This window comes from Gavia stellata, chromosome 29 (genome assembly GCF_030936135.1).
Source record: "Gavia stellata isolate bGavSte3 chromosome 29, bGavSte3.hap2, whole genome shotgun sequence".
Lineage (NCBI taxonomy): Eukaryota > Metazoa > Chordata > Aves > Gaviiformes > Gaviidae > Gavia > Gavia stellata.
In genome coordinates, this window is record NC_082622.1 from 5,225,088 (window position 1) to 5,248,260 (window position 23,173).

At 62.2% G+C, this 23,173-nt stretch overlaps 3 protein-coding genes and 1 non-coding gene across 6 annotated transcripts; 2 read left to right on the forward strand and 2 right to left on the reverse strand.

Annotated features, from left to right (window-relative positions):
• Positions 1-719: 719 nt before the first annotated feature.
• LOC132319613 (discoidin, CUB and LCCL domain-containing protein 1-like) lies at positions 720-11,860 on the forward strand. The gene is given in 17 exon segments (XM_059830669.1): positions 720-852; positions 855-885; positions 1,709-1,794; positions 4,028-4,249; positions 6,988-7,125; positions 7,558-7,609; positions 7,839-7,911; positions 8,126-8,259; positions 8,424-8,461; positions 8,584-8,778; positions 9,493-9,614; positions 9,704-9,872; positions 9,988-10,080; positions 10,300-10,390; positions 10,570-10,607; positions 10,800-10,922; positions 11,403-11,860. Coding segments are annotated over 17 exon segments (2,196 nt in total).
• A 187-nt stretch (positions 11,861-12,047) lies between these two features.
• Positions 12,048-12,176, reverse strand: LOC132319677 (U11 spliceosomal RNA). The gene has a single exon (XR_009484531.1). It is a non-coding gene; the product is annotated as a U11 spliceosomal RNA (small nuclear RNA).
• A 393-nt stretch (positions 12,177-12,569) lies between these two features.
• TAF12 (TATA-box binding protein associated factor 12) lies at positions 12,570-19,996 on the forward strand. 3 transcript variants are annotated; one of them, XM_059830849.1, is made up of 6 exons: positions 12,570-12,618; positions 15,972-16,223; positions 17,367-17,444; positions 17,747-17,861; positions 18,266-18,354; positions 19,529-19,996. In XM_059830849.1, exons 2-6 carry the CDS (start codon positions 16,056-16,058, stop codon positions 19,562-19,564), a joined length of 486 nt encoding a protein of 161 aa, XP_059686832.1. In that variant the 5' UTR covers positions 12,570-12,618; positions 15,972-16,055; the 3' UTR covers positions 19,565-19,996. The 3 variants fall into 3 exon arrangements, with proteins under 3 accessions (XP_059686832.1, XP_059686833.1, XP_009805202.1); XM_059830850.1 differs by having other exon boundaries at positions 12,575-12,594; XM_009806900.2 differs by lacking the exon at positions 12,570-12,618 and adding an exon at positions 14,018-14,086.
• Positions 19,997-21,239: 1,243 nt separating this feature from the next.
• On the reverse strand, positions 21,240-22,943 carry LOC132319614 (ras-related protein Rab-39B-like). The gene is given in 4 exon segments (XM_059830670.1): positions 21,240-21,672; positions 22,476-22,789; positions 22,792-22,853; positions 22,856-22,943. Coding segments are annotated over 4 exon segments (897 nt in total).
• Between the last annotated feature and the right edge of the window lie 230 nt (positions 22,944-23,173).

A 23,173-nucleotide genomic window follows, 5' to 3' on the forward strand; every position in this document is an offset into this window, starting at 1 on the left:
CGTCGACCGGCTCCAGGCCGCACCGGGCCGGGGGCCGAGCCCAGGCCCCGGGTGGGGGGGCTGCAGACGAGGGCCCCGGGCAGGGTGAGGGGCCGGTGGGGCCCCCCCAGGGCCGCGGGGCAGCACGGGGGAGGCTCCCCCGCCTCCCCGGGAGCCCCCAGCCCCGGTGGGGGCCGCCGGCCCTCGCTAGGCCGAGGGGACACCCCGGGCCCCCGCGGCGGGCAGAGGTCACCCCGAAGGGCGGGGGTCACCGAGGCGAGGGGTCAGAGGTCAGCGCCCCCCACAAGGCCGCAGCCGCGCCCCCCCCCCAGGAGACCCCCCTCAGGGGTCAAGGGCGGGGGGGGGGAGGAGCGGGGCCCCCCCCCCCGCGGCGCGCGGCGGCGGCGGGGCGGGGCTGCCCGGGGGAGGGGCGTGGCCTCCCCCCCCCCCCCCCCCCGCGGGCGGACGCAGCGGCGCGGCCCCCCCCCCCCCCCCCCGCGGCGCGCGACGTCCGCCCTCGCGGCGGCGGCACGTACGGCGGCGCGCGCTGGGGCGCCCCCTCCCCTCCCCGGCGGGCCGGGCCGGGCCGGGCCCCCTCCCGCCCCGCCCCGCCGCGCCGCCGTCTGGCCCCTCCCGGCTCCCGTAGCGCGGCGCCGGCCGGCCCTTACCGTCGCCGAGCGGGCGAGTCCGGGGGCTGAGAGAAGGGGGGGGGGGGGGAAACGGGCCGGGCAGGAGGGAGCATGCGCAGTAGCCACCGCGGCCTCGGCCGCCAGCACTTCCGGCCGCCGCCTGCCTTAAAGGGGCCGATGAAGACGGCGGCGCGACTCGCGCGGGCGGCGCCGTGCTGCCCCCTGGCGGCGGCCGGTGGCACCGCCCCGCGGCTTCCCCCGGGAGGCCGGGACACGAGTGACGGCGTGGGCGGTGGGGGGGGCGGCCCCCTGCCAGCACGGCCCGGGGAGGGGGGTGGAAAGCGGTACCGGGCATCCCCAGCCCCGCCCGGGGGATCTGTACCCCGACGGCGGGTCCGTCCGCAGCCCCCACGGTCCCCGGGGGGCATCTGGGACCGTCCCCAGCCCCGCCTCGGGGCTCCGCGTCCCGCCGCCGCGAGCGAGGCCCCCCCCGGCTGCCCGGGACCCCCCACCGCCGGCCCGGCCGAGCCCCCCGCTCCCCCCGCCGGGCTGTGCCGGCTGACTGACAGCGAGGCGGCCCAATGGCAACGCGGGGCCGGGCGGCGGCAGCCAATGGGCGCGGGGGGGGGCGGGCGCGGGGCGGCGGGCGCGGCGGGGCCGCGGCGGGGCCGGCGGCGGCGGCGGCGGCGGCGGCGGGAGGATGCGGGCGGGCGGCGGGGCGGCGCGGGGGGCGCTGGCGCTGGCGCTGCTCCGCCGCTGCCTCCTGCTGGGCCCGCTGGGGCTGCGGCCGGCCGGCGGACAGGACGGTGAGTGCGGATTGCGGGGCACCGGCGGGGGGCGACCCCGCACCGGGACACGGCACCGGGAGCCCCGCTCGCACCGGCACCCCCGGGGCTCCCCTGCCCTCGCCGGGATGGGCCGTGCGCCGCACCGGGACCGCGACCGGGACTGGGACGGGGACGGGGACCGGGACGGGGGCCGGACGGGCTCCCCTCTGCCGCGGTACCGATCCGGGACGGGCTCCCCGCTGTGTCCGGACCGGGATCGGACCAGGACGGGCTCCCCGCTACCGATCCGGGACGGGTCCCCGCTGTCTCCAGACTGGGACCACATCGGGACGGGGTCCCCGCGGTCCGCCTGTCCCGCTACCGATCCGGGACGGGATCCCCGCCATCCGTCTGCTCCGGTACCGGACGGGACGAGCTCCCCGCTGCTTCCACCACCCCGGTCCCGCACCGGTCTGGTCTCCCCACAGCCCTTGCCCCGCTCCCGGTGCCAGGGTACCGCCTGCCCCGGGGGTCCCGGGGGTCCCGGGGTCGGCTCCGTCCCGCCGCAGGGCTTTCCCCGGGACCCCCGAATCCCCAGGGGCCCGGTTGAAGAGGATCACCGGAGCTTACGGTGAGCAACCGGGAAAACCGGGCAGCGGGCTCCATCCCGGGGATGCTGCGGGCCCCGGCAGCATCGCTCCCACCGGGGTCCGGGAAGGCCCCGAAGGGAACGTTCAGCCAAACCTCATCCCAAAGACACAATTTTCCCCGGTGCCGCTCGTCCCCAACTGACCCAAGAGCGAGGAGACGAGGACGGAACATCCAAAGCATCGTCCCCAGCGAGGGGAAACTGAGGCACAGCCCAGGACGGGATCGCCGGGGGCAGAACCCTGCCACGTTCCCCATGTGTGATTTGGGAGACATCCCATAGCGGGTTTCCACCGGATCCCAAACCCGTCGGTGGAGGCCGGGGAGCTCGCCCGGAGTCGGCAGCATGCCGGAGGAGGGAGCGTGCCGGGCTTTTCCCGGAGCATCGCCCTGTTGTGTCTTTCCTGCATCCTGTGAGAAACCAAACCAACCCCCCTGGCAGGGATGGCCCCAACGGGGGCCCGGCCGCCACCTCACCCGGTAGAAATCCAGTTTTCCCATTTTTTGGCAGTTGATTATTTTTTTTTAAGGGGGGATGTGGCTGGGGGCACGTCCCGTGGCTCTGCCTTCGCCATTCCCGGCCCCTCGATAGCATCTTCGGAGCCAAATCCCCGGGTGCGCGTGCGGCTCTCGGCTTATCTCTGGCATGCCTGTCCGGCATGCGCCGGCCACGCTCGGGATGCTCTTCCCAAGGGTTTCCTTTCCCAGGATGGGTTTTTCCTGGGATTGGTCCCCCCATCTCCTCCGCACCCACCAGCGTGGGGTGAGCCGGGGGGGTCCATCCAGGACCCCCAGCTCGGGCGCATGTGCCATGCTGTCCTAGTTTTCCATGCAGATCCCGCTGGCTCCAACCTTCTTTGCCGGAAACTCCCCCAAAGTACCCCAAAATTCTCTCTGCCCCGGCACAGTGGCCCCTCTGGGAGCTGTTTTCCCGGCAGCCCGGGGGTCCCCCACGCCGTTACCCCCATCCAGCCTGCCCCCAGTGCCCCCCACCCAGCCCCGGAGGGCCTGATCCTTCCCGGCTCTGCCGTAAAGGGGCCCGCTGCCCAGCCGGGGGGGAGCAGAAATTGGGGATTTCACCCAGTCCCACATCCCTGCCAGGGGGTGTTCACAGGATAAACCCCCCCGGTTTGGCCGCCAGCCCTTCCCGCAGGCTGGGCAGGAGTGGGCTCTGTGGGGGCGCTGGCATCTTCCGCCTCCGGCCCCCCCTTTTTTTTATCCCTGCAGGATTTTCCCCCGCCGGTGCTTTGTGCCGTCTCCCGGCGACGGCGAGGGCAGCCAAGGCAGGGGTGAAGCCATGCCCGCCATCGCTTTTCTTTCTGGCTGCGCCGGGATGATGCTTGGCAGGAGCAGCAGCTTTTTGGGGTTGCAGGGGGGGGGGTGAACGATGGACCCCCCCCAACCCATGCAGAGGGACTGAGCGGTCCTGCCCCCCCTTCCCTGCACCCCAATCCTGCCCCGGCTTCCGCAGAAATCCCCGCCGGGCGCTTTCAACTCAAGTTTCCAGGATATTCCCTCGTGCCCGGGGGTGGCGAGCCTGGAGAAAAGCCCCTTTTGTGGGGGGTGCTGGCATCGCCCCGGGGAGGAGGCGATGAGGACGCAGCTGCCCAAGGTCATCTTCAAGGTCAAGGCTGCAGCCGGGGGTTCCCGGGGGCCGCTCGGTGCCGTACAGCCCTGTGTATGGGGGTATTTCCTCCTTGCATCCTTTTGTCGCCCCCAAAATTGGGGTCCTCCTGGCATGGGGGATGGAGAGGAGCTGGAGGTGCAGGTCTGTGCTGGGTGGCTGTGGGGGAAACTGAGGCAGCTTCATCCCTGGATCCCCCCGGGGACTGTCCCCGCCGGGGGCAGCAGCCAGAAAAGCCACAAAAAAATGATATTTCAGATGAGGAAATCATTTGAAGGGGTGTCAGGTGCCCGTGGGGTGTCCCCGGGGCCATGCCAAGTGGGGAAACTGAGGCAGGGAGCAGCCCGCCTGACCCCCCCCACCCTCCGGTCTCTCCGCAGGGGACGGCTGCGGCCACACGCTGCTGACACCCCACAGCGGCACCCTCAGCTCCAAGAACTACCCGGGCACCTACCCCAACCACACCGCCTGCCGCTGGCGGCTGCGCGCCCCCCCGGGCACCTCCCTCCTCCTCGCCTTCGGGGACGTGGACCTGGAGCCCTCCGAGCACTGCGCCCGCAGCTCCCTGCTGCTCGCCGACCCCCAGGCCGGCACCGCCTACGGTAAGGGGGGGTCTGGGGGAAACTGAGGCAGCGCCCGCCGAGGGGCTGCGGATGGGGTGGGGGGGTGGGATATCATATTATGTAAAGTCCTGGATAAGGAGAAGATCAGGAAAATCCGGCTTTTTAGCTGATTTCATCATGGGGGGGGTACCCAAGGAGGAGAGTGTCTGAGGAGGGGGATACTCAAGGATGGGGGTACCCAAAGAGAGGGATATCCAAGGAGGGGGATACCCCAGTACAGGGGGTATCTGAGGAGGGGGATATTTGGGAAGGGGGATATTTGGGAAGGGGGATATCTGAGGAGGGGGATATCTGAGGAGGGGGGTACCCAAGGAGGGGCTGTTGCCAAGTGGGGGGGGGCACTCAGCTGGGACCAGATGCAGCTGCTGATTAATTAATTCCGTCCGCCCAGCCGCTGCCCAAACGCTTCCAGGATTTTCCCGGAGAGATTTAATGGTCTTGGAGGGATTTGACAGCACCCCGAGCGTGGCGGGTGCTGGGGAGACGTCTTGGGAGGTGGGGGAGGAAGCATCACTGCCTGGGTGTCGATGGGGTGGGATGGAGGAGCAGCCCCGAGGGCCGGTGAGGGGCAGGGGACACTACGGGAAACGCAGGGTGAAAAGGAGCCAACTTGGATCCGCCACTGCTCCCGGGATGGGGATTTTTCCCCATTCTCCAGGGCTTTCACCCTTTCTGGGCTGATATCCAGAGGGGTGACAGCACGTGAGGTCCCTGGACCCCATCACCTCTGCGGTGGCCTCGGGGACATGTTTGTCCCCATCTCCGAGGACCCCAAGCCCAGAGACCACTTGGCCCAGGCTGAGAGGTCCCGGGGCAACGCGGGAAAGGGGGGACCCCCAGGTGATGCTTCGGGGGGCTGGCGGAGGCGGTGGGGGGCTGGCAGAGGTTGCCGAGCACCCCCAGCCCTTTTGGGTGCCTTCACTGCGGCCGTGCGTGCCGGCGGGTGACGTGGGGCTGGGCTGGGGTCCCGCTCCCTCGCCTGACGCCGGCCCTTGAGAAGTCCCAGATGTTTTTCGGGAAGCGGCCGGAGCAGGCGGAGGCTGTGGGCTCCCTCCCGCGCTGACTCACACCCGGTGTCTGGCACCCGGCCTGATCCTGCTTGGGGACGTGCGGGGGTCCTGGTGGGGGGGGCAGCCTCCAGCCCACGGCTCGGCCAAGGGGTCCCCAGCACCCAGGGGGTCTCCGGAGCCACCGGACGGGTGGGCACCGTACCAAACACAGCAGCACCGCGGCAGCATCTGCCCAGGGCAGAGCTGGCATCTGGCAGCAGGTGGGAAATCTGTGCATGTGTGTCATCTGCATCTCATATGCATGTCATTTGCATATCATGCAGAGCCCCCATTCCATCACACCTGTGACCCTGTGACATCCCTGCACATACACGTGTCCCACCTCCTCTGGGCTCGACCTCTCGGTTAAATATGACCCAGACAGGGCAAGGGTGTGAGTTGGGGTGGGGAAACTGAGGCACGGCACGATCCTGCCGGGGGGGTTTCACTGCCAGCACCATGGGGACACAGCTCCCTGTCCCCAGGGCAACAATGGCATTTGCTCAAAGCATCTCTGGGTGCCCCGAGGCTCTGGTGATGGACATGACGCAGAGCAGAGAGATAGGGGGGGGCGGTGATGGCAGTTTGGGGATTGGGGCCACCTCTTGTCCCTGGTTGGGACCATGGATGTCCCCAAGGAACCCGCCTGCCTGCTAAGCCAAAGTCTTAATCAGGGAGATGGAGACTGCAAATTAATTTGGATTAAAGAGGGGGGATTTAGGAGGCAGCTTCGGCGGTGCCTGTGAAAGGGGAGACGGGGAGGGGATGGGGACACAGCCCCCGTTTCGGGGTCCCGCGGGGCTGCGCTGTGCGTGCCAGCCCCGGCAGCGGGGGACACGGTGGCAGGCGCCTGGTAAGGGCTGGCGGCTGCTCACGCCGTCCCAGCCGCGGTGGAATGAAGAGAAGCATTTCTGGGAAGTGTGTGGGGGGGTCCCTGCGCAGCCAGGAGCCCATCTGTCTCCGCTCGTGGAGGTGGGGACATCTCGGGGTGCCCCCCTGGGACCCTGGTCCAGCTCCGACCCCCATGCCTGGGGGCTGCATCCCCCCGGGTGCTGCTTGTGGCTGTGGGGGGACAGCGTGGGGGGGAGGAGGTGGGGGACGGTGGGGACAGGGTGAGCTGCGGGAGGCTGTGCCCCAGGTCCCCCCCCATAGCGTGGATGTAACTGCTCTGGGGATGGGGCCACCCTGGGGCTGGGACCACCCTGGCATGGGACCATGCTGGCATGAGGTCACCCTGGGGTTGGGACCACCCTGGGAATGGGGCCACCCTGACATGGGAACACTGTGGGTTTTGGACCACTCTACATGGGGTCACCCTGGACATGAGACCACCCTGGGGCTGGGACCACCCTGGGGTTGGACCACCCTGGCATGGGACCACCCTGCATGGGGCCACCTTGGGGTTGGGCCACCCTGGGCACAGGACCACCCTCAGGATAGGACCACCCTGGGGTTGGGACCACCCTGCACGGGGCCAGCTTGGGGTTGGGACCACCCTGGGCATGGTGCCACCCTGGGGCTGGGACCACCCTAAGCACAGCCCAAATGCCTGAGCCCCCCTGGCAATGGCAAGGGCTGAACCAGGGGAGGTGACGCCCCGGGGTCTGGGTGCCCGCGCGTGTCCCCGGGGAGCCCCAGTCCTCACCACGGCCCCGTCCCTGCTGGCAGGGCCCTACTGCAGGAACGCCGGACCCGCTGCCCCACTCCTGGTGACAAACTCCAGCGCCGTGACCGTCCTGTTTAACAGCACCAGCCACCGCTCAGGACGAGGCCTCCTCCTGTCCTACGCCACCTCGCAGCACCCAGGTAGGGGGGAGCGTCCCCCAGGGATGCAGAGACCCCCCCAGGCTGTGTCTTGGCCCACGGCGGGGGGGGACATGGCTGGGGGCGGAGGGAGCTCCTTGCTGATCCCAGGGTGGGCTCCCATCGCCCTGAGCTCCCTGAAGACCCATGTTCTGCCTGGCTGGGGGCACAACATGGGAGACCCCCAGGGCACCCAGCCAGCTGGGACCCCCCACAGCACCCTGGAGCCGCAGGTCAGCGGGGACCCCAATATCAGGCAGAGGTGGTGGCATGGGGCCGAAGGCTGCAGGGACCGAGGGGCCATCCCTCCCTGCCCCACTGGATATGGGGACCTGGGGAGCAAAACCCCAACATGGAGCAGGATTCAGTCAGGAAGGGCATGGGGATGGGGTGCCCTGGGGGTGTCCCTCACCCTGGGGTGTCCCTGCCTTGCAGACCTGGTCTCCTGCCTGGTTCGAGGCACCCACTACACCGAGGAGCACCTCAGGTGAGTGGCCAGGGGGTGTGAGTGGTCCCCGCTTTGGTGTCCCCTGCCCTGGCATCACTGCCGGTCCCCATCGGCCCCGGTTTTATCCCCATCCCTCTCCTGGGTGCTTGGGCTGCACTCGCCCTGAGGCTTTTGGGGTGCAACTGCGGCGGGATGGGGAGAAAAGCGGGTGTGCAGAGGGGATTTGGGCAGGAGCGAGCCCTGACCCCCTTCTCGCCACATGTTTCAGCGTGTACTGCCCCGCGGGCTGCAAGGACATCGACGGGGACATCTGGGGCAACCCGAGCCAGGGCTACCGGGACGTAAGTGCAGAGCCCCCTTGTTCCATGGGGCACCCTGTTGTGCAGGTTGGCACCCATGGGGTGGCACCCATGGGTGCTCCTGCCGGGGACGGTCCCCACACGCGTGGCTACTGCTTGTCACTCCCCAGCAGACTGCAGGGGATGGGTTTGGCCGTGGGGTGCCCGGCCTCCCCCAACGGGGGGGCTGCTCTCACCCCTCCCCTGCTCCCTGCAGACCTCGGTGCTGTGCAAGGCGGCCGTGCATGCCGGGGTGATCGCGGACGAGCTGGGCGGGCAGGTCACCCTGTCCCGGGAGAAGGGGATCACGCTCTACGAGTCGGCCTTTGCCAACGGGCTCCACTCCAAAAGGTGGGCAAGGCGGGAGGGCTGGGGACCCCGGCTGCACCCTGCACCCGGCTGTGGGACCCATCCACGCTGAGACTGTGGACCTGCCACCCCTCGATTTCGGAGACCCCCAGGGTTTTCACCTGCGGACCCCCCCATCTGATGCTTCTTCTGCTTTCTCCCCGCAGGGGATCCCTCTCCGAGAAGCGGCTTGTATTCCACAAAGGTATTTTTTTCCCATTTCCCCTGAAATTAAGCCATGATTTCGGCTGCCAAACCCGGTGCCACCCCCCATGCCATGCCTGGTTGGGGGTTCCGGCCTCCCAGCCTGCTGTCTCCCATTGCCAGCCTGCGGCGATGTGCTGGAGGTGGCCGCCTTCAATGCCTCGTCCTGGTGGCACGAGGTGGACCCGTTGGGCCAGGACCGAGCCTGGGTGGCCGAACGGGCAGCACTGGCCACCACTGGCCACTCCTGGGCTGCTGAACCCAGCTCCAAGAGTGCCTGGCTGGAGCTGGACCTTGGCACCCGCAGGAACGTCACAGGTGAGTGTCAGCCATCGGAGGGGGGACAACAGCTGCCTTTGTCCCTGTGCCACCCTGACCACTGTCCTCCCCATGGTGACATGGGTGCCAGCCTCACTGACCCCCCAAAAAAACTGCCCAGAGCAGTTGCAAACCCGCCATAACTCCCAGGAAGCATTGGTGCTCCTTGTGCCATGGTTTTACTGGTACAAACTGGGATGCAGACAGCACCGACCACCCCCTGGCTGTCCCCTGTCCCCCTTTTGTCCCTGCCTCCCCCCATCCACAGCCGTTTTTGGGACGAACAAGTTAATATTATGCTCTTGCATCTGGTGCCAGCGAGTGCCTTTTGTTCGGCTGGAGCCTGCCGAAAGCGGGGGCTTTGTGCGGCGGCGGCTGGCGACCGCGGGGAGGAAAATGGGGACATTGTCCGGCCGGAGGCTGGAGGAGGGAGGAATGCGGGGCTGGCAGCCGGGGCCGGAGGTTATCTGCTCCTGGGGGCAGAGCGGGGGGTCCAGCACTCGAATCTGCCACCCAAACCCCCTCCCAGGGCCGGAGGGAACCCCTGGGGGGGTTCCCCAGGGGGGTGTCATGTCCCTGCCACCCTGATCCCCTCCCAGCAGGGACCCAGGTGTCCCAGACATGGGGGTTATTCCAGCTGGGAAAGCTCTGCCCCATGCAACAGGGCATGTTGGGGTACAGGGTGGCCCCCCAAGCCCTTCCCTGCACTGACAGGCATCATCACAAAGGGCTCCTCCAAGCAGTACGACTACTACGTGACGTCCTACCGGGTCTCCTCCAGCCGCGACGGCAAGAACTGGAGACCCTACAGAGGCAGCGAGGGCCAGGAGGACAAGGTGGGCATGGGGGGGGACGTTGGGGGGGGCCACAGACCACCTGCCTGCAGACATGGGGCCATCAGCACCCTCTTCACCCTCTCCCGCAGGTCTTTGAAGGAAACGCCGACAGTCACGGGGAGGTCTCCAACGCTTTCATCCCCCCCATTGTCGCCCGCTATGTCCGCATCATGCCCCAGAGCTGGCATCAGCTCATGGCCTTGAAGGTGGCCCTGCTGGGCTGCCAGTCGGCACGGGTCCGCGCGCCCCGGCCCTACGGTGAGCCCCTCCTCACCCCGCCACCCCCCTACCTTCCAAACATCCCCCAGGGATCTCCATCTCCCCGTGCACCCGGTGGTGGTCCCACACTCACGGTCCCTGCTCTGCCCCGCAGTGCCCAGCGTCCCCAAGGAGGTCCTCATCCCCACCAGCCGCCCGGCCAGCCACACACCCATCCCCGGCATCGCCCTGGACCCGGAGAAGGCAGGTGGGTGCCATGGGGTAGTGGGGGGATTGGGGGGCTGTCCCTGGGGCGCAGCATCATCTTGTGGGTGCTCCAGGGACCAACGGACCCACTTGGTCTTTAAGATTCCCCCCGTGACAACACATTTTCCTTCTCTGGTGGCCCTGTGTGGGTTTCTGGCACCCACGGGTGCAGAGGGGTGGGATGGGGCACCCAGGGGCTGACATTGCCCTCCCTCCCCAGGCTCCACGCTGGTGGTGATGCTGCTCATTGGTGGCTTCGTGCTCCTCTGCTCCAGCCTCCTGCTGCTGGCTTTCCTCTGCCGCAGGAAGAGGTGGGTCCCATCCTGCGCCTCACTTCGCCCTGGGGGACCCGGCATCGCCCCCCCCAAAGCCTGGCGGCTCCATTCAGCTGTTTGCCGGGTAGCGAGGGGTGCAGCCCCCCGTGCAGTGGGTGGTGGTGGGCATGGGGTGGCCGGGACCCCTCACCCCCATCTTGCTCTCGCCTTGGCAGGAAGCCGGCAGCGGAGCTGAACTGTGGGATCACGGAAGGTAAAGGGTCCCCAACCCACCCCCTGGGGCTGGGGGTCCTGCCGTGCCTCAGGGCCAAATTCAGGAGGGGTGCAGCTGGTGCTGAGCCCTGAGCCATCCCAGCACCAGAGGCATGGGTCTGCCCCCAGGCACGGCGCTGCCTGTCCCCAAGGGACAGCATGTGACAACCGGGGGCTTCTGCTCTCTGCTCAGGGTACCCCAAACTGGAGTCGAGCCAGGTGTGCTCCCTGCAGAGCCTGCCGCCCCCCGGCTCCGCGCTGGCCTCCTTCCCCACGGCGGCTGCGCCAGGGGACTTCAGCCGGACCCATTCACCAGGTAATGGGGACATCGGGGCATGAACGGGTCCCTCAGCACACAGCTGGAGCCACGTGTCCCCCATTGCACCCTGAGGACAGCCTGGGGTGCCCATTGCCCCCCACCCCCAGCACCGCTCTGGTCCAACCCCTGTCCTGCATCATGGCCCTTGGCAAGAGGGAGACCCTAGCAGGGCTTTATTATTATTAGTATTAGTATTATTATTCCACCCCAAACACAGGCGTGGGCATTGCAAGGTGGCCAGAGGGCACCAGGAGCCCCACTCTGTGCTGGGGAGAGGCACGTGTCCGTCCCCATGGGGTGTGTTCTGCCCCAGCTGGATTTTGGCAGGCGTCTGCCCAGCTTTTCCCAGCCCTGGGGGTCCAGGTGTGCCCATTTTTTCCCCCCAGCCCACCCACATTGGGAACACCGTCACCCCTTCACCGCTGTGGGGACAGTCCCCCACGGTCCCCAGCTCAGAGCCTGACATCCCCGTTGCAGAGTACGCCGAGCCGGACCTGGTGCAGGTGAGCCCCAGCAGCCAGACAGGCCCCTCAACCTTCAAGCCGCTCCCGGATGAGGGCTACACGCTGCCGCTGGTCATGAACCACTACGACGTACCGGGAAAATACCACGAGTACGCGGAGCCGCTGCCACCCGAGCCCGAGTACGCCACACCATTCAGCGAGCCTGAGTCCGCCGGCACCCGCCGGAGCCCCTGCGGCATCACGGGGCTCCCCGGCACCCCGTGCTCACCCCCGGCGCGGTACGATGCACCCACCCCACGGCCTGGAGAGCTGCCTGCCGGGGAACCCCCTCCCTGGGGGCTCGGCGGGGCGTGCACGGCCCCGCGGGTGGAGCGGACTGCCAGCCCCGCTGGGGACGTTCCCTCCCCGGAGGGGTCCCGCTTCCAGCTGGGGGACTGTCCCCTCTCGCACGTGTACCACGAAGCCTTGTGAAGCCGCGAACCTTCCCGCGGGCCCCTTTTTTAAGAACAATCCTATTTAAATACATATATATATACGTACATCGATCGTTCTCGCGCCGCTGTATCTCACACCGCTTCCCGCGTAATGACGCGCGGTACCCGTATGTGCCACACGCTGCCCTCCACATCACGCCCTTAACTCTGCCATTGACGCTCCTCGGGGCGCCGGAACAAACGGTTACCGGCGACCCCCACTGCAAAAATTGTGCTTCCGAAATCTCTTGATGTCGATTCCGCGAGGGCGGCCGCGCGGCCCCCCCGTGCCACGCACGGCAGAAGCCCTTTTTAAAGCTGCGCTTCCGCCCCGTCGACACCGGAAAGCGCCAGGGTACCGTCGAGCTCACGGCGAGGCATGCCTCCCGCCTGAAGGCTTGCACCCGGATTCCTGTTCCTCCTCTATTTCTTTCCACATTGCCTCATTCCTTTCCGCCATTTCTGTGGGTTTTCCCCAAAACAACACCATCTCCCCGCTGTCTCTGCCCCCCAAAACGATATGCAAATCGCGCGGGGCATGCTGGGCGTCTCCCCTCCGCGCCTACACCGAGAAGATGAAGGGGTGTCTTTAGCTGGCGCGGCGGTGCGCATGCGCAGCCACGTTCCTTCCTCATTGGCGGCGCTGGAAGTGTTTCCGGGTGGCGGCGGGCGGTGCCCCCGGAAGGGCTCGGGCTGCGCGGCGGAGGGAGCACAGCCGGCAGCGGTGCCTCGGTCCGGTCCGCGGGTCATGGGGAGGTACGGGATGGGGGGGGGCGCTCGGGGGGGTCCTTCCCCTGGTGGCGGGAGGCTCCGGCTATTTAACACCGGCTTTTGCAGCCTAAAATACGGAGGGGCCTGGGAGGGAGACCGGGGGTGGGCGCGGCAGGCCGTGCCCCGCCGCTCCCCGGGATGGGCCGCGGGAGGGCCGGGTCTGGAGCCGGTGTTCAAACCCCCTCCCGTGTGGCAGTCAGTAGCCGGGGGGGGCGGGTCCTCGGGCCTGAGGGGCGACCGCCGCAGCCCTGACAGCCGGGGCCCGGCCCGGTGTGTGGCGGTGGCGGCTCCGGGCGGCAGTCGGTGACCTTGGCTTTTCCCGACGGCTTTGGCCGCGGCTCCCCGGTAACCGGCGGAAACGTTTTGCACGGGGAGGTGTCGTTGGCTCCGGTAATAGCGTTCCTCGTGGGCAGTCGCGGGGCTGGTGAGCTCTTTAGGTTGGTGGCTGGGAAGATGCTGGAAGGAAACCTCTGAGCGGCGTGCACGGAGCTGCTGCCTCCCTGGATGCCGAGTGTCGGGGCTTCGAGGGTAAACCGCGAAGCTGGGAGCTGTGCATCGAGGAGGAAGGAGATTCGAGTTACTCTTCAGCATCTAACAAACACACCCAGGGGCAAAAAAAAGACTTTCTTATTCGTATCTTTTTGGCTGGTGCACCTGAGGGATAAGTGCTCACAACAGACACTTCCTCTAGCAGCGTAAGGGAGGACTTTGTCTCACATTTATAATAACTAAAGCAAACCCCAAGAACTTTCACAGTTTATTAACAATAGAGACACCCAGACCGAACGGTCCTTTGCAAAACTATTTAAAGATTTGGTGAAAATCGTTACGTCTTAATGGAAGTGGGAGCCCTCGAGCACTACAGGGAATGCGCCGAAGGTTTGTTTGGCTTTAACGTAGACTTTAATTACAGCTGTAACCCTGCGCTGTCAGCGCTAATGAGTTACAGCGGGTCGGTGGCGCTAATTGTGGCCACCAGACCTACTCCTGCTGTGGAGGGAAGCTGCTGTTGCGCAGGTCTGGGCTCACCTGCACGTCGCTGCTGTCAGCAGATGCCAAGATACTCTGTCTTCTGACAGAAAAATGAAATTTGGCCAAATTTCTGCTCCCGCTTCAGGATCCTGGGAGATGCCTCGTCCTCTGCAGCAGCGTACGCTCGCATACTGCTCACAATTGTGTAGTATCTTCCGATAGATAAACCCTCTCACGCTGTAGTAAGGACAGCACGTGCTCTCTTGCGTGAAACTTTCCTCTCGTGATCTTATGATAGAATGGGTGATACGAAAAATATCCGGTATTCCTGTAGGAATGAGAGTTATATGGAAGAGGAAGAAGCAAGAGTAGGTTAACACTGACTGCTGACGTACTGGGAAGGCTTTGGAAAATGGCCTCTCCGTTCGCCGGCCCCACAGCGGTTGCTGATGTAATTAAAGATCTAGACACTCAGATAGCTGTAAGTAAAGCGCCGGGGTTTGCCACGGGGCTGGCATGCGGGATTTTGTCCTGGGGATCTGCACATCCCGTTAGTTTTGTGTTCGGTGATCTTAACGGCACGTGCAGTGTGCCACAAGATCTGCAAATAAACGAACAAAATGACTTTATGCTAATAAAGTGCTTTCTGCCCAAGGATTTCAGAGCTTTCTCCCTGCATGGTGGGTAAGAATTCTTGCTTTCTGGATTTGTAAAGTGAGGTGTGGGGTGAGCAGCCTGAGATCAGCCTAAGCTAAAACCAAGACTAGCACGCTGAAGTCCCTCCTGATCTTGCGCTGAGCTCCTTGTCCAGAAATGCCAGCTGAGGGGGTTTAGGGTGTGAGTGTAATGGTTTTCTATCGTTAATTAGTTAAAATTGAGCAAGGAATTTGCTGACGGCGCTACAGAAGTGCTTCTTGGGTATAAATTCTCCTCAAAGGGCTCCGTGTCTGTAGGTGCGGCAGTGCATGAGTGTGCCTTGGAATGAAGCACTAAAGCAGCTGCTTCTAAGTACTCCTGTGTGATTTCTGGTTTGTGTTTTGGTATGAATTAATCCAAACTAACAAAGCTTGCTCTGATGAGGGGAAAACGTCTATTTGTAGCTCAGGTAGCTAGCAGACGCTCCGTTCACCACTTTGTATGCGAATGTGCTGTAAAGCTGTTTAAACAAACTCTCTTCTTCTCTTGTAAGTAAGTTCACCCTGAAACGCACGGGCTTTTCAGAAGAGGCATCCGCTCTCAGCGGCTGCATCTCACCCATCTCTGGACCCAACAGCAGCTGCTGCAGCCGCTGTGTGAGGGGCTTTTACATCAAACTGTTCCTTAAACGCTCGTTTCACGGACAGACCTGTCTCTGCTGCCCACAGCGGCTGTGGGGGTGGAAGGCCCGGGGTTTGGACGAGTTTCCTTTCACGGAGCAGTGAGAACAGAGCACAGCTTCATCAAGCTGGGGGTTTAGAACCTTCCAGCCGTGAAATATAGTAGTTGCCAGTCAGTCTGTGTGTTAGCTCAGTGGCCAATAACCTGAATAACTTCAGGCACCGAAAGGTGAACCTGGAAGATCTCAGTAACCACTTAAGCTGCTGCATCCCACTTCTGGTTCACCGTTAACAGCTCAGTAAACCTGACTTCTTTTACTGTGGCTGTCAGTTGCCCGCTATGGGAAGAACAAATCAGAGGTGTGGGCATGCACGTGTGTTTTTCCGTCATGTTACCTCTGAGTACCCAGACTCGTGCTCTCAGAACCAAAAATGAACCCTGTGTTGTCAAGCTCGTGTCGAGGGATCGCTGCGGGTCAGGCTTGAAGTGCGGTGTTGCCGAAAACCAGACCACCGCCCTGCGGCAGACACCCAAGGGAGCTTGAACCCTGTCGTCTTCTCAGGCCCGTGGAGTGTGGAGATGAAGACTCAAATGCTGCGCCTGCTGTTCCCCTGCATTGTTGCTGTGGGAGCAAGTCGTGTCCTTTAGTTAAATCTTCTTTGCGTGGTCTCTTCCCTGAAGCTGTTTGTGGTCTGAGTGAAACGTGTTCAGAAAGGCCCTGACCGGAGGGTGAGGGGTGGGCATGCGCGTGGGATTCGGCTGAAGGAACGAGCTGGCGGGTCAGTGCCACTGCAGAGCTGCCGCCTCTTGGCAGGGCGCTGCGTGCAGCCGCTGTGCTTCTCGTGGCAAACTTCATATTCCATGTACCAGGGAATGTTTTCTCTTCTTCTAAACATTGCTTCTCCCTTCTTACTGCGTCCAGAGAGACCCGATCTTCTGTAAACCTCTGGGCCGTGACAGGACACTGCAGTTTACCCTGGACAAAGATGTGATCGCCCCATTGAATTCCTTCTCTGTTTGCTAACTGTGGCTTTTGTTTCCTTTTCCAGTTGATTGGTTTGGGTCCCCACAACCCCAAGAAGAAGCAGGACCTAGATAAGCTTTACGATCTAAAAGCTAAAGCCCAACAGATTATGAACCAGTTTGGCCCTTCTACCTTGATCAACCTCTCCAACTTCTCCTCGATAAAGCCAGAACCAGCCAGCACTCCCCCGCAGAGCTCCATGGCCAACAGCACCACCGTGGCAAAGATGCCGGGGACGCCCAGCGGAGGAGGACGGCTCAGTCCTGAAAGCAACCAGGTAATTTCATCCCTGACTTTAGGACAACGGGGAAGATGCTCAGACCTGCCTGCAGCTTAATCCCTCTCCTTCCTTAAATTACCAGCAAAAATTTAATGTCTATTAAAGTATCAGTTACTGAGTGAGCAAACATCTTCATGTATTTCTTACCTTCCCTTTCAGGCTGGATGGGGTATGGACGCTGTAGGCGTAGTCTTTTTCTCAGGTTCAGGAAAATGGATCTTGGGGGTGTGACTGGGAAATTCTTTTTAAATGCAGTTTAGCTGGGAGAAATAAAAGCGCAGGTTTGTAGCCTGCGTCTTACTGGGGTGGTGCGAGAGGAGCTGTGTGTTTGCTTGTCGTGGTGCCAAGTCTTTGCCGTGCATAAAGTACGCTGCTGCGCAGCAAGCGCTCCGGGAATGCACCCTGATCTCTCTGCGGGCTTTGCTGGCGCCGTCACCTCTCTTGGAAGTGTGCTAGTCCCCTGACGCAAACACACGCACAGCAGTTTCACCGTTGGTGTAAGGGAACCAGGAAGGGCAGGAATTCCCCATGTGTGTCTGGATCAGGCTGACAGATCGGTGGTGATAACTTTCATCCATATCCTATAAGATTAAGTGCCCTGCTGTTGTTCAGCAGCAGTAAAATTTCTGCTCCCTACCATGTTTGGCCTGAGAGGGTGCTGCCTTCTGCCCTAGAATAACCCAGCGCTCTCATCTCTCTCTGTTTTCCATTTGAAACACTAAAGCTGATAAGTGCTAGAGCCATGGAAATACTTCCGTGCCCTGAGCACAAATTTAGTCACCGATATGTTTCCTGCACTTGCTGTCTGCCCCTTAAGACTTCTGGTTTTGCCTTTGTCCCCTCTTGCCAGCAGCCTTGCTTCAGCTGGTGGCATTTTAGTGCTGGTTTAGTGCAGAAGACTTATTTACCCTAGCCTGCTGCATTCCACTTTCTGTTCAGAGCGACCACTGGTGCTTGAAAATGACTCCTCAACACCTCATATTTCTTATCTCTGCCATTCCTGAAGCGATAACGCTGTGTCAATATGTGTGACTTGGGCCTCGGGGTAGTGGGGGAGGAGGTCTTTTGTGGCTGTGCTGCGTGGGCATCTGCTTTGCTAAAGTAGGGCAGTAAATCGTTCCTCTTCTCCCACACGCTCAGGTTTTAACCAAGAAGAAATTGCAGGACCTGGTGCGTGAGGTGGATCCGAACGAGCAGCTGGATGAAGATGTGGAGGAAGTAGGTACCAACCCATGGCAGGGGCTGCAGAAAGAGCTAATCTGGGATTTTTCACGGCGCGGTGGCCCTTTCTCCAAGGCAGGGAGGGCTGGTTCATATAACACCGCCGTATTCTCATGTTCGCTGCAGCCTTCAGCCATCTGTGTCTGTTTCTGCGTCCCAGCGTCGAGAAGGGTTTTGAAACAACAGTTGTAGCAAATGCCTTTGAAATACTAGCTTCTGCACGTTCATTTTCATACTTTCTGCATAATTTCAGCTGCTCAGTACTGATAAGACCGGTTGTTGTCCTTGTTCTGCCACAGATGCTGTTGCAGATCGCCGATGATTTCATAGAGAGCGTGGTGACGGCTGCCTGCCAGCTTGCACGGCATCGCAAGTCGAACACCCTGGAAGTGAAAGACGTCCAGTTGCATCTTGGTGAGTGATTTTTTTTATTATTTTTATTTTTTTTTTTTCCCCTCAGCTGAGAGCTGGGCGCACGCCCTGCAGTCAGGGCACGGCTGCGGTGTTGGAGTGGAAACCCACAAGTAGCTACTAATTCATTGCTACTTAATAATGCCTTAATAATCAAGGGATGAACGGGGTGTCTGCCCCTAACCATCCCCTCTCCAAATTTTGCAGTTGTGCAGTTTGTAGCTGCCCGTCAGCCTGTGTTGGAAAGTCCCTAGCACAGGGACTGCGTCTTTACCATGTTTAATGCTGTGCAGCCCTCCGCTGCTCTGCTCTTGTGAAGCTTTTACAGCTGGTATGCGGATCACTAGCACGTCTCTAGCACTGGTTTGGTTGGGGTAGAGTGTACTGACCTGCACTCTCTCTTCCAGAGCGTCAGTGGAATATGTGGATCCCGGGATTTGGTTCTGAAGAAATCAGGCCCTACAAAAAAGCCTGCACTACAGAAGCTCACAAACAGGTAAGGAGTTCTCAGTAACACCAAGAATCGCATGGTAGGAACCTGATACGGAGAGAGCGGTCTTGGACTCCTGGCACAACATGAATTTGTAGCCTCTTCCGAGTGGTTTGGACTTGAAATAACTTCCAGAGTCTCCTCGCCTGTTTGTGCAGAGAGGATTGAGGTTGCTCTGGCTCCTCTGTGGTGGTGCCGTGCTGGCTGTGCCCTAAGAGAAGCAGCAGTACTTGCTGCCTGAAGGGCATCCCAGCTTGGAAAGGTTAAAAAACAGCTGAGAACTGCAGATGGTAGCTTGTCAGCTGCCTCCTTGCAGATTGTGTGCTCTGCCTTTGTGCAGAAGGGACTGAAAACACACTGCTAACTCCTCTGGTTCACTAGAAAATCCATACCCAGGCGTGGGGTGGTTAAATGCTGGTGTAGCCCCTCGACCCGCTCCAGGAGTCTGGATGTTCCAGGGGAACCGCAGCGCTCTTTGGCAGGCTGTGGCTCAAGTTCCTGGGGCCATTTTGTGTCTGCAGCCCAACACTGCGCTCGGGTTTTCCGTGAGCAGCGTACGGCACCTCCTGTGTCTGTGTGTAAGGGTCGGGACTCCGGGCTGCTCGCCACGTAAGAATTTAAACAGCTGCAAAAAGCCTCAAGGCCGGGGACGGTGTAGCAGAGAGCACACCGTCGTCCTGGGGTTTCAGCTGTAGACTGGAGCTGAGCAGCTCTGGGGTTTTTTTTCCCCTTAATTTTGCTTTAACTGGGTTGGGCCATTGCTTTTTAAGTGTACGGTCCGAGCTGGGGAGGAGCTGCCCTGCAGGAGCCGTTGGAGTTCATGGATGCTGTTGTATCTCCCCTCCTGAAGCTCCCGCAGCAGCTGCTGGGCACAGAGAGAGGAGGCCCTGAGGGAGGGGTGATCCCCGGCGCTGTTCAATCCCGTTGCCCCTCGCTAGCCTCAGTGTTTTATTTCCCAGCCCCGGGTGTCAAGGAGAGGAGCGCAGACGCTTTCTTTTCCTCTGGCTCCAGCTTGGGACCCCATTAAGATTCAAATGGACTTGAAAGACCTGTGTGGAAACAAGTCAGGCAGTGTCCTGAGAGAACCTGAGATAGCTCGTTCCTGCACAGCTACAGGTTGTTTTGCAGTAGCCTTGTCCGAGACGCTCGGCTTCCCATGTTTTTCTCTTTCTTGTTACAGAGAATGGCACTGATTCGCAAAACCACCAAGAAATAGCCCCTGGAAAGAGCCGGGAGAAGACGCCAGTGCATTTGAGATATCTGCCTCTCCACTGAAGCCTCCACGATGCCATCCACGGGATATTTTTTTTAATGCTTTACAGAGAAGCATATATTTTTTATTAATGGTGCAGCAATATCTTGACTTTATGAGGAGATCTGCCAAAAACATTCTACGCCCCCTTCCTCATCCCCCCTAAGAGCGCAATGTATCTCAAAACAAAGACTTTTATTTGTGACTTGAAAGTGGTTTATCGTATAAGTGATTATCCAAGGGACAGAGCATTTGATCTTGTGTGGGACAGTATTAGAAGCATCTGTAGAGGTTTTTGTTTCCTCCTTCCTGCCCCTACCTGCTCCAGTACTTTGTAATGTCAGTGTTTATATAAATACTTGCATTTGTTTTACATTAATAAAGAAAATTATTAATCTAAAACCATGGCACAGTCTTGTGCTCCTCAAACAGCATGCGGAGGGATTGCAAGTGGAACGGGCGGCCTCCTCGTTGCCTGATTTCTGCCTGTGGTGCTGTTCTGCTCAGAGATCTCCTGCCCTGGGGCTTAGAGCGAGCGGAAGGATTTGGTTGGCCTCTGCCATGCTCATAGGGCCAGACAGGCGGCTTCCCCTCCTCACATCCAGCCCAGGGTGAGTAGTTTGCCCATCGCTGGGATATTTGGACCATTAGAGGTGGGACACGGTGGCCGAGGACAAGAAACCAAGGTGATCCTGGTTCTCTCCTTGCCTGAGACATAAAGAAAGGCCACGTCCCACTGCCTGTTCCTGCCTGCTCTGCTCAGCCTTCATCAGAGAAGCTGCAGGTGCTGTTTGTCGTGGTGAAGAGGGAGCTGGCAGCTCTGCAAACTGCCCTGCACAACAGGGAGGCTTCTGCGTGCTCGGGGACAGGACCGGGGCCTGTCCTCCCTGCCCGGCTTGCTGCTGAGGGCTCGGCCTCCCGGGACCTACAGGGGAAACCGCCTTGGCTGGAATAATTCAGAAACCAGTACGGGCTCTCTCCTCCTCTCGTGTAAGTGCCGGCTGAGGAGCCGTGGAGCGTGGTAAATGCACCCAGGCTCTTGGGTGAGGCCAGTCTGACTGGTGCTCAGGGCAGAGGGAAGCTGTTCCTGCACCGCAGCCGTACTCGGCTGCTGCCGGGAGGGATGGGGAGTTGTTCACCGGCTGCTACAGCTCGGGGTATCCGGGAGGAGCTGCTGTTCAAACCAGAGTGCCTTGCTCCCCCCGAGCATGGAGACCAGCTCTGAGTGAAGAGGTTGGGTAGTAAAAGGTTTCAGATCAACACTGATCTGAGGTGGGATCGGGGAGGACCTGCGGTTCCTCTCTGGGGGACGGGGACAGCCTTGTACAAAGGGGTTCAGAGAGAGAATAAGGGAATGGGGGTGACACCCACCTCTGCAGAGCGCTGCCCCATCCTGCCTGGGGACCTCACCCTTCCCGTGGGCAGCCTCGGCGCTGGCCGCTTCCCCTTCCCCAGGAAAACACGGGCAGGCGGAGAGGTGAACAGGGGGTATTTAATGCGCCCTCGCAGTCGCTCGCTGCTCCTGCCTGCACCCCGGTTCTCGATCTCTGCCTCACCTCCTGTGCATCACGGTGGGCAGAGCCCGGCAGAGCCCGGCGTGTCCCAGCCCCACTGGGGCAGGCTGCCAGCGACCCCAGCTCTAGCACGAGCATCTCTTCCGCTTCTCTTCCTTCTCCGGCACCCGAGCCTTGAGCGGCACCGGCAGCGGGATGCTGCTCTTCACCCCGTCCCACGCCTCGGTGGGAGCCAGCCGCCCCGTTTGCAGCGCCTGGTAGATGGCCAGGGTCAGCATCTGGAAAGCCTGGACCACGTTGCTGGCATCCTTGGCCGAGGTCTCGATGTACTGCACTCCCAGTGAGGCTGCCAGCTTCTCTGCCTCCTTCCTGCCCACCCGCCGCTGCTCTGCCAGGTCGCTCTTGTGCCCCACCAGCAAGAAGACGATGCCGAATGGCTGGACCGTGTCCGTCACCTCCCGGTGCCACTGCCGGACGTTCTCAAAGGACGCGCGGTTGGTGAGGTCGAAGAGCAGCATCCCCCCTGCCGAGTTGCGGTAGTAGGAGCGAGTCACAGACCTGGGGCGCAAAGAGAAACAGGGTGAGCAGCCCCCGGGGCTCCCTTGGGCAGCATCTTCCCTGCAGCCCCAGCCACGTCCTGCCCCCTGCAACCGGCACGCTGCTCCCAAGCCATCGTACGCGGGAGGAGAATCAGCCCTTTTGCTGTATCAACAAGTGGTCCAGGCAGCTCCGTCCCTGCTCGGCCAACAAAGCTCATCCGTCCCCTGCAGCCACGGCCCCCAAGCTCTCCCATCCCCTGCCACTCTCCTGTCCCCTGCAGCCACATCCCCCGAGCTCCCCTGTCCCCAGCAGCCACATCCCCCGAGCTCCCCTGTCCCCAGCAGCCACATCCCCTGAGCTCCCCTGTCCCCAGCAGCCAGCCCAGCCGGCGGTGGGCAGCCCCGGCGGTGAGGTGTGAAGGCTCCTGGCAGCAGAGCTGGGGAAGCCGCTTTGCCCAGCTCCCAGTGGGGTCCCATCCTCTTCCCCAGCCCTCTGCAGCTGGTGGGGCAGAGGGGTGCTTGGGGGGTGTCCGTCCCTGCCCTGTACCCACTTTGGAGCTGGAGCCAGGGCTTACCAGGCAACCCCGAGGGCTCCTTCCCTGCGGAACACCCTTGGCTTTGGCTCATCCGGGCCCCTGCCCGGTGCTGGGCATTGTGGTTCCTCACCCATGGGGCTCCCCCCAGCAAGGGGACCGGTGGGGACACGGCTGTATCGAGGAATCACAACATCCGACCAGCACCCCAGATCCGGCGGACACCTCACTCCCGGGATGTCCCCACCTCCATCACGCCTCCCCACGCCACGGCCGGAGCCGGACCCACCTGAACCGCTCCTGCCCAGCCGTATCCCAGAACTGCAGCTTCACCCGCAGCCCCGGCTCCAGCTCCACGAACTGAACGTAGAAGTCCACCCCCACTGTCTGGTTGACGGCGTCCAGGAAGACACCCTCGGTGTAGCACCGCAGCAGCGAGGACTTCCCCACCGTCGAGTCCCCCAGCATGATCACCCGGAACTGGTACTGCCACCGCGGCTCCATCGGCAGCTCCGCCGTCTGCTGGGACCCGCCGCCCCCGCGCCAGGCGCATGTACAGGCAGGCAGCGCCGGGCGCCTCCGCTCCTCCACCCAGGAGGCGTTCCTGCCCCGCCATGGGTGCTGGGTGGCCCCTTTGGAGCCCCTTTGCTCCCTTTATCTTGGCTCCATCCGGCTGGAAGCACTCGGGGGTTGCCTGCTCCCATTTTCCCAGGGGGTGGCCCTGGAACAAGAGGCCCGTCAAGTGACACGGCCACATGCAGCTGTGGGTGTGTGTTACCCCACCAGTGACACACCCCACACACACACCCCCCAAAGCAGAGCATCCCCCATGTCATGAGTCGAGCACGGTGGTGTGTCCCTGCCAGGGCTCCGACGCTCAGCACGGCCTTTATTTAGTGCGGAAAAACCTCAAATTTATTAAAAACACTCCTGCAGGGGAGTATTATTTTTTCAGAGCTCTCAGATTAAGGCTTCAAATAAACCTGA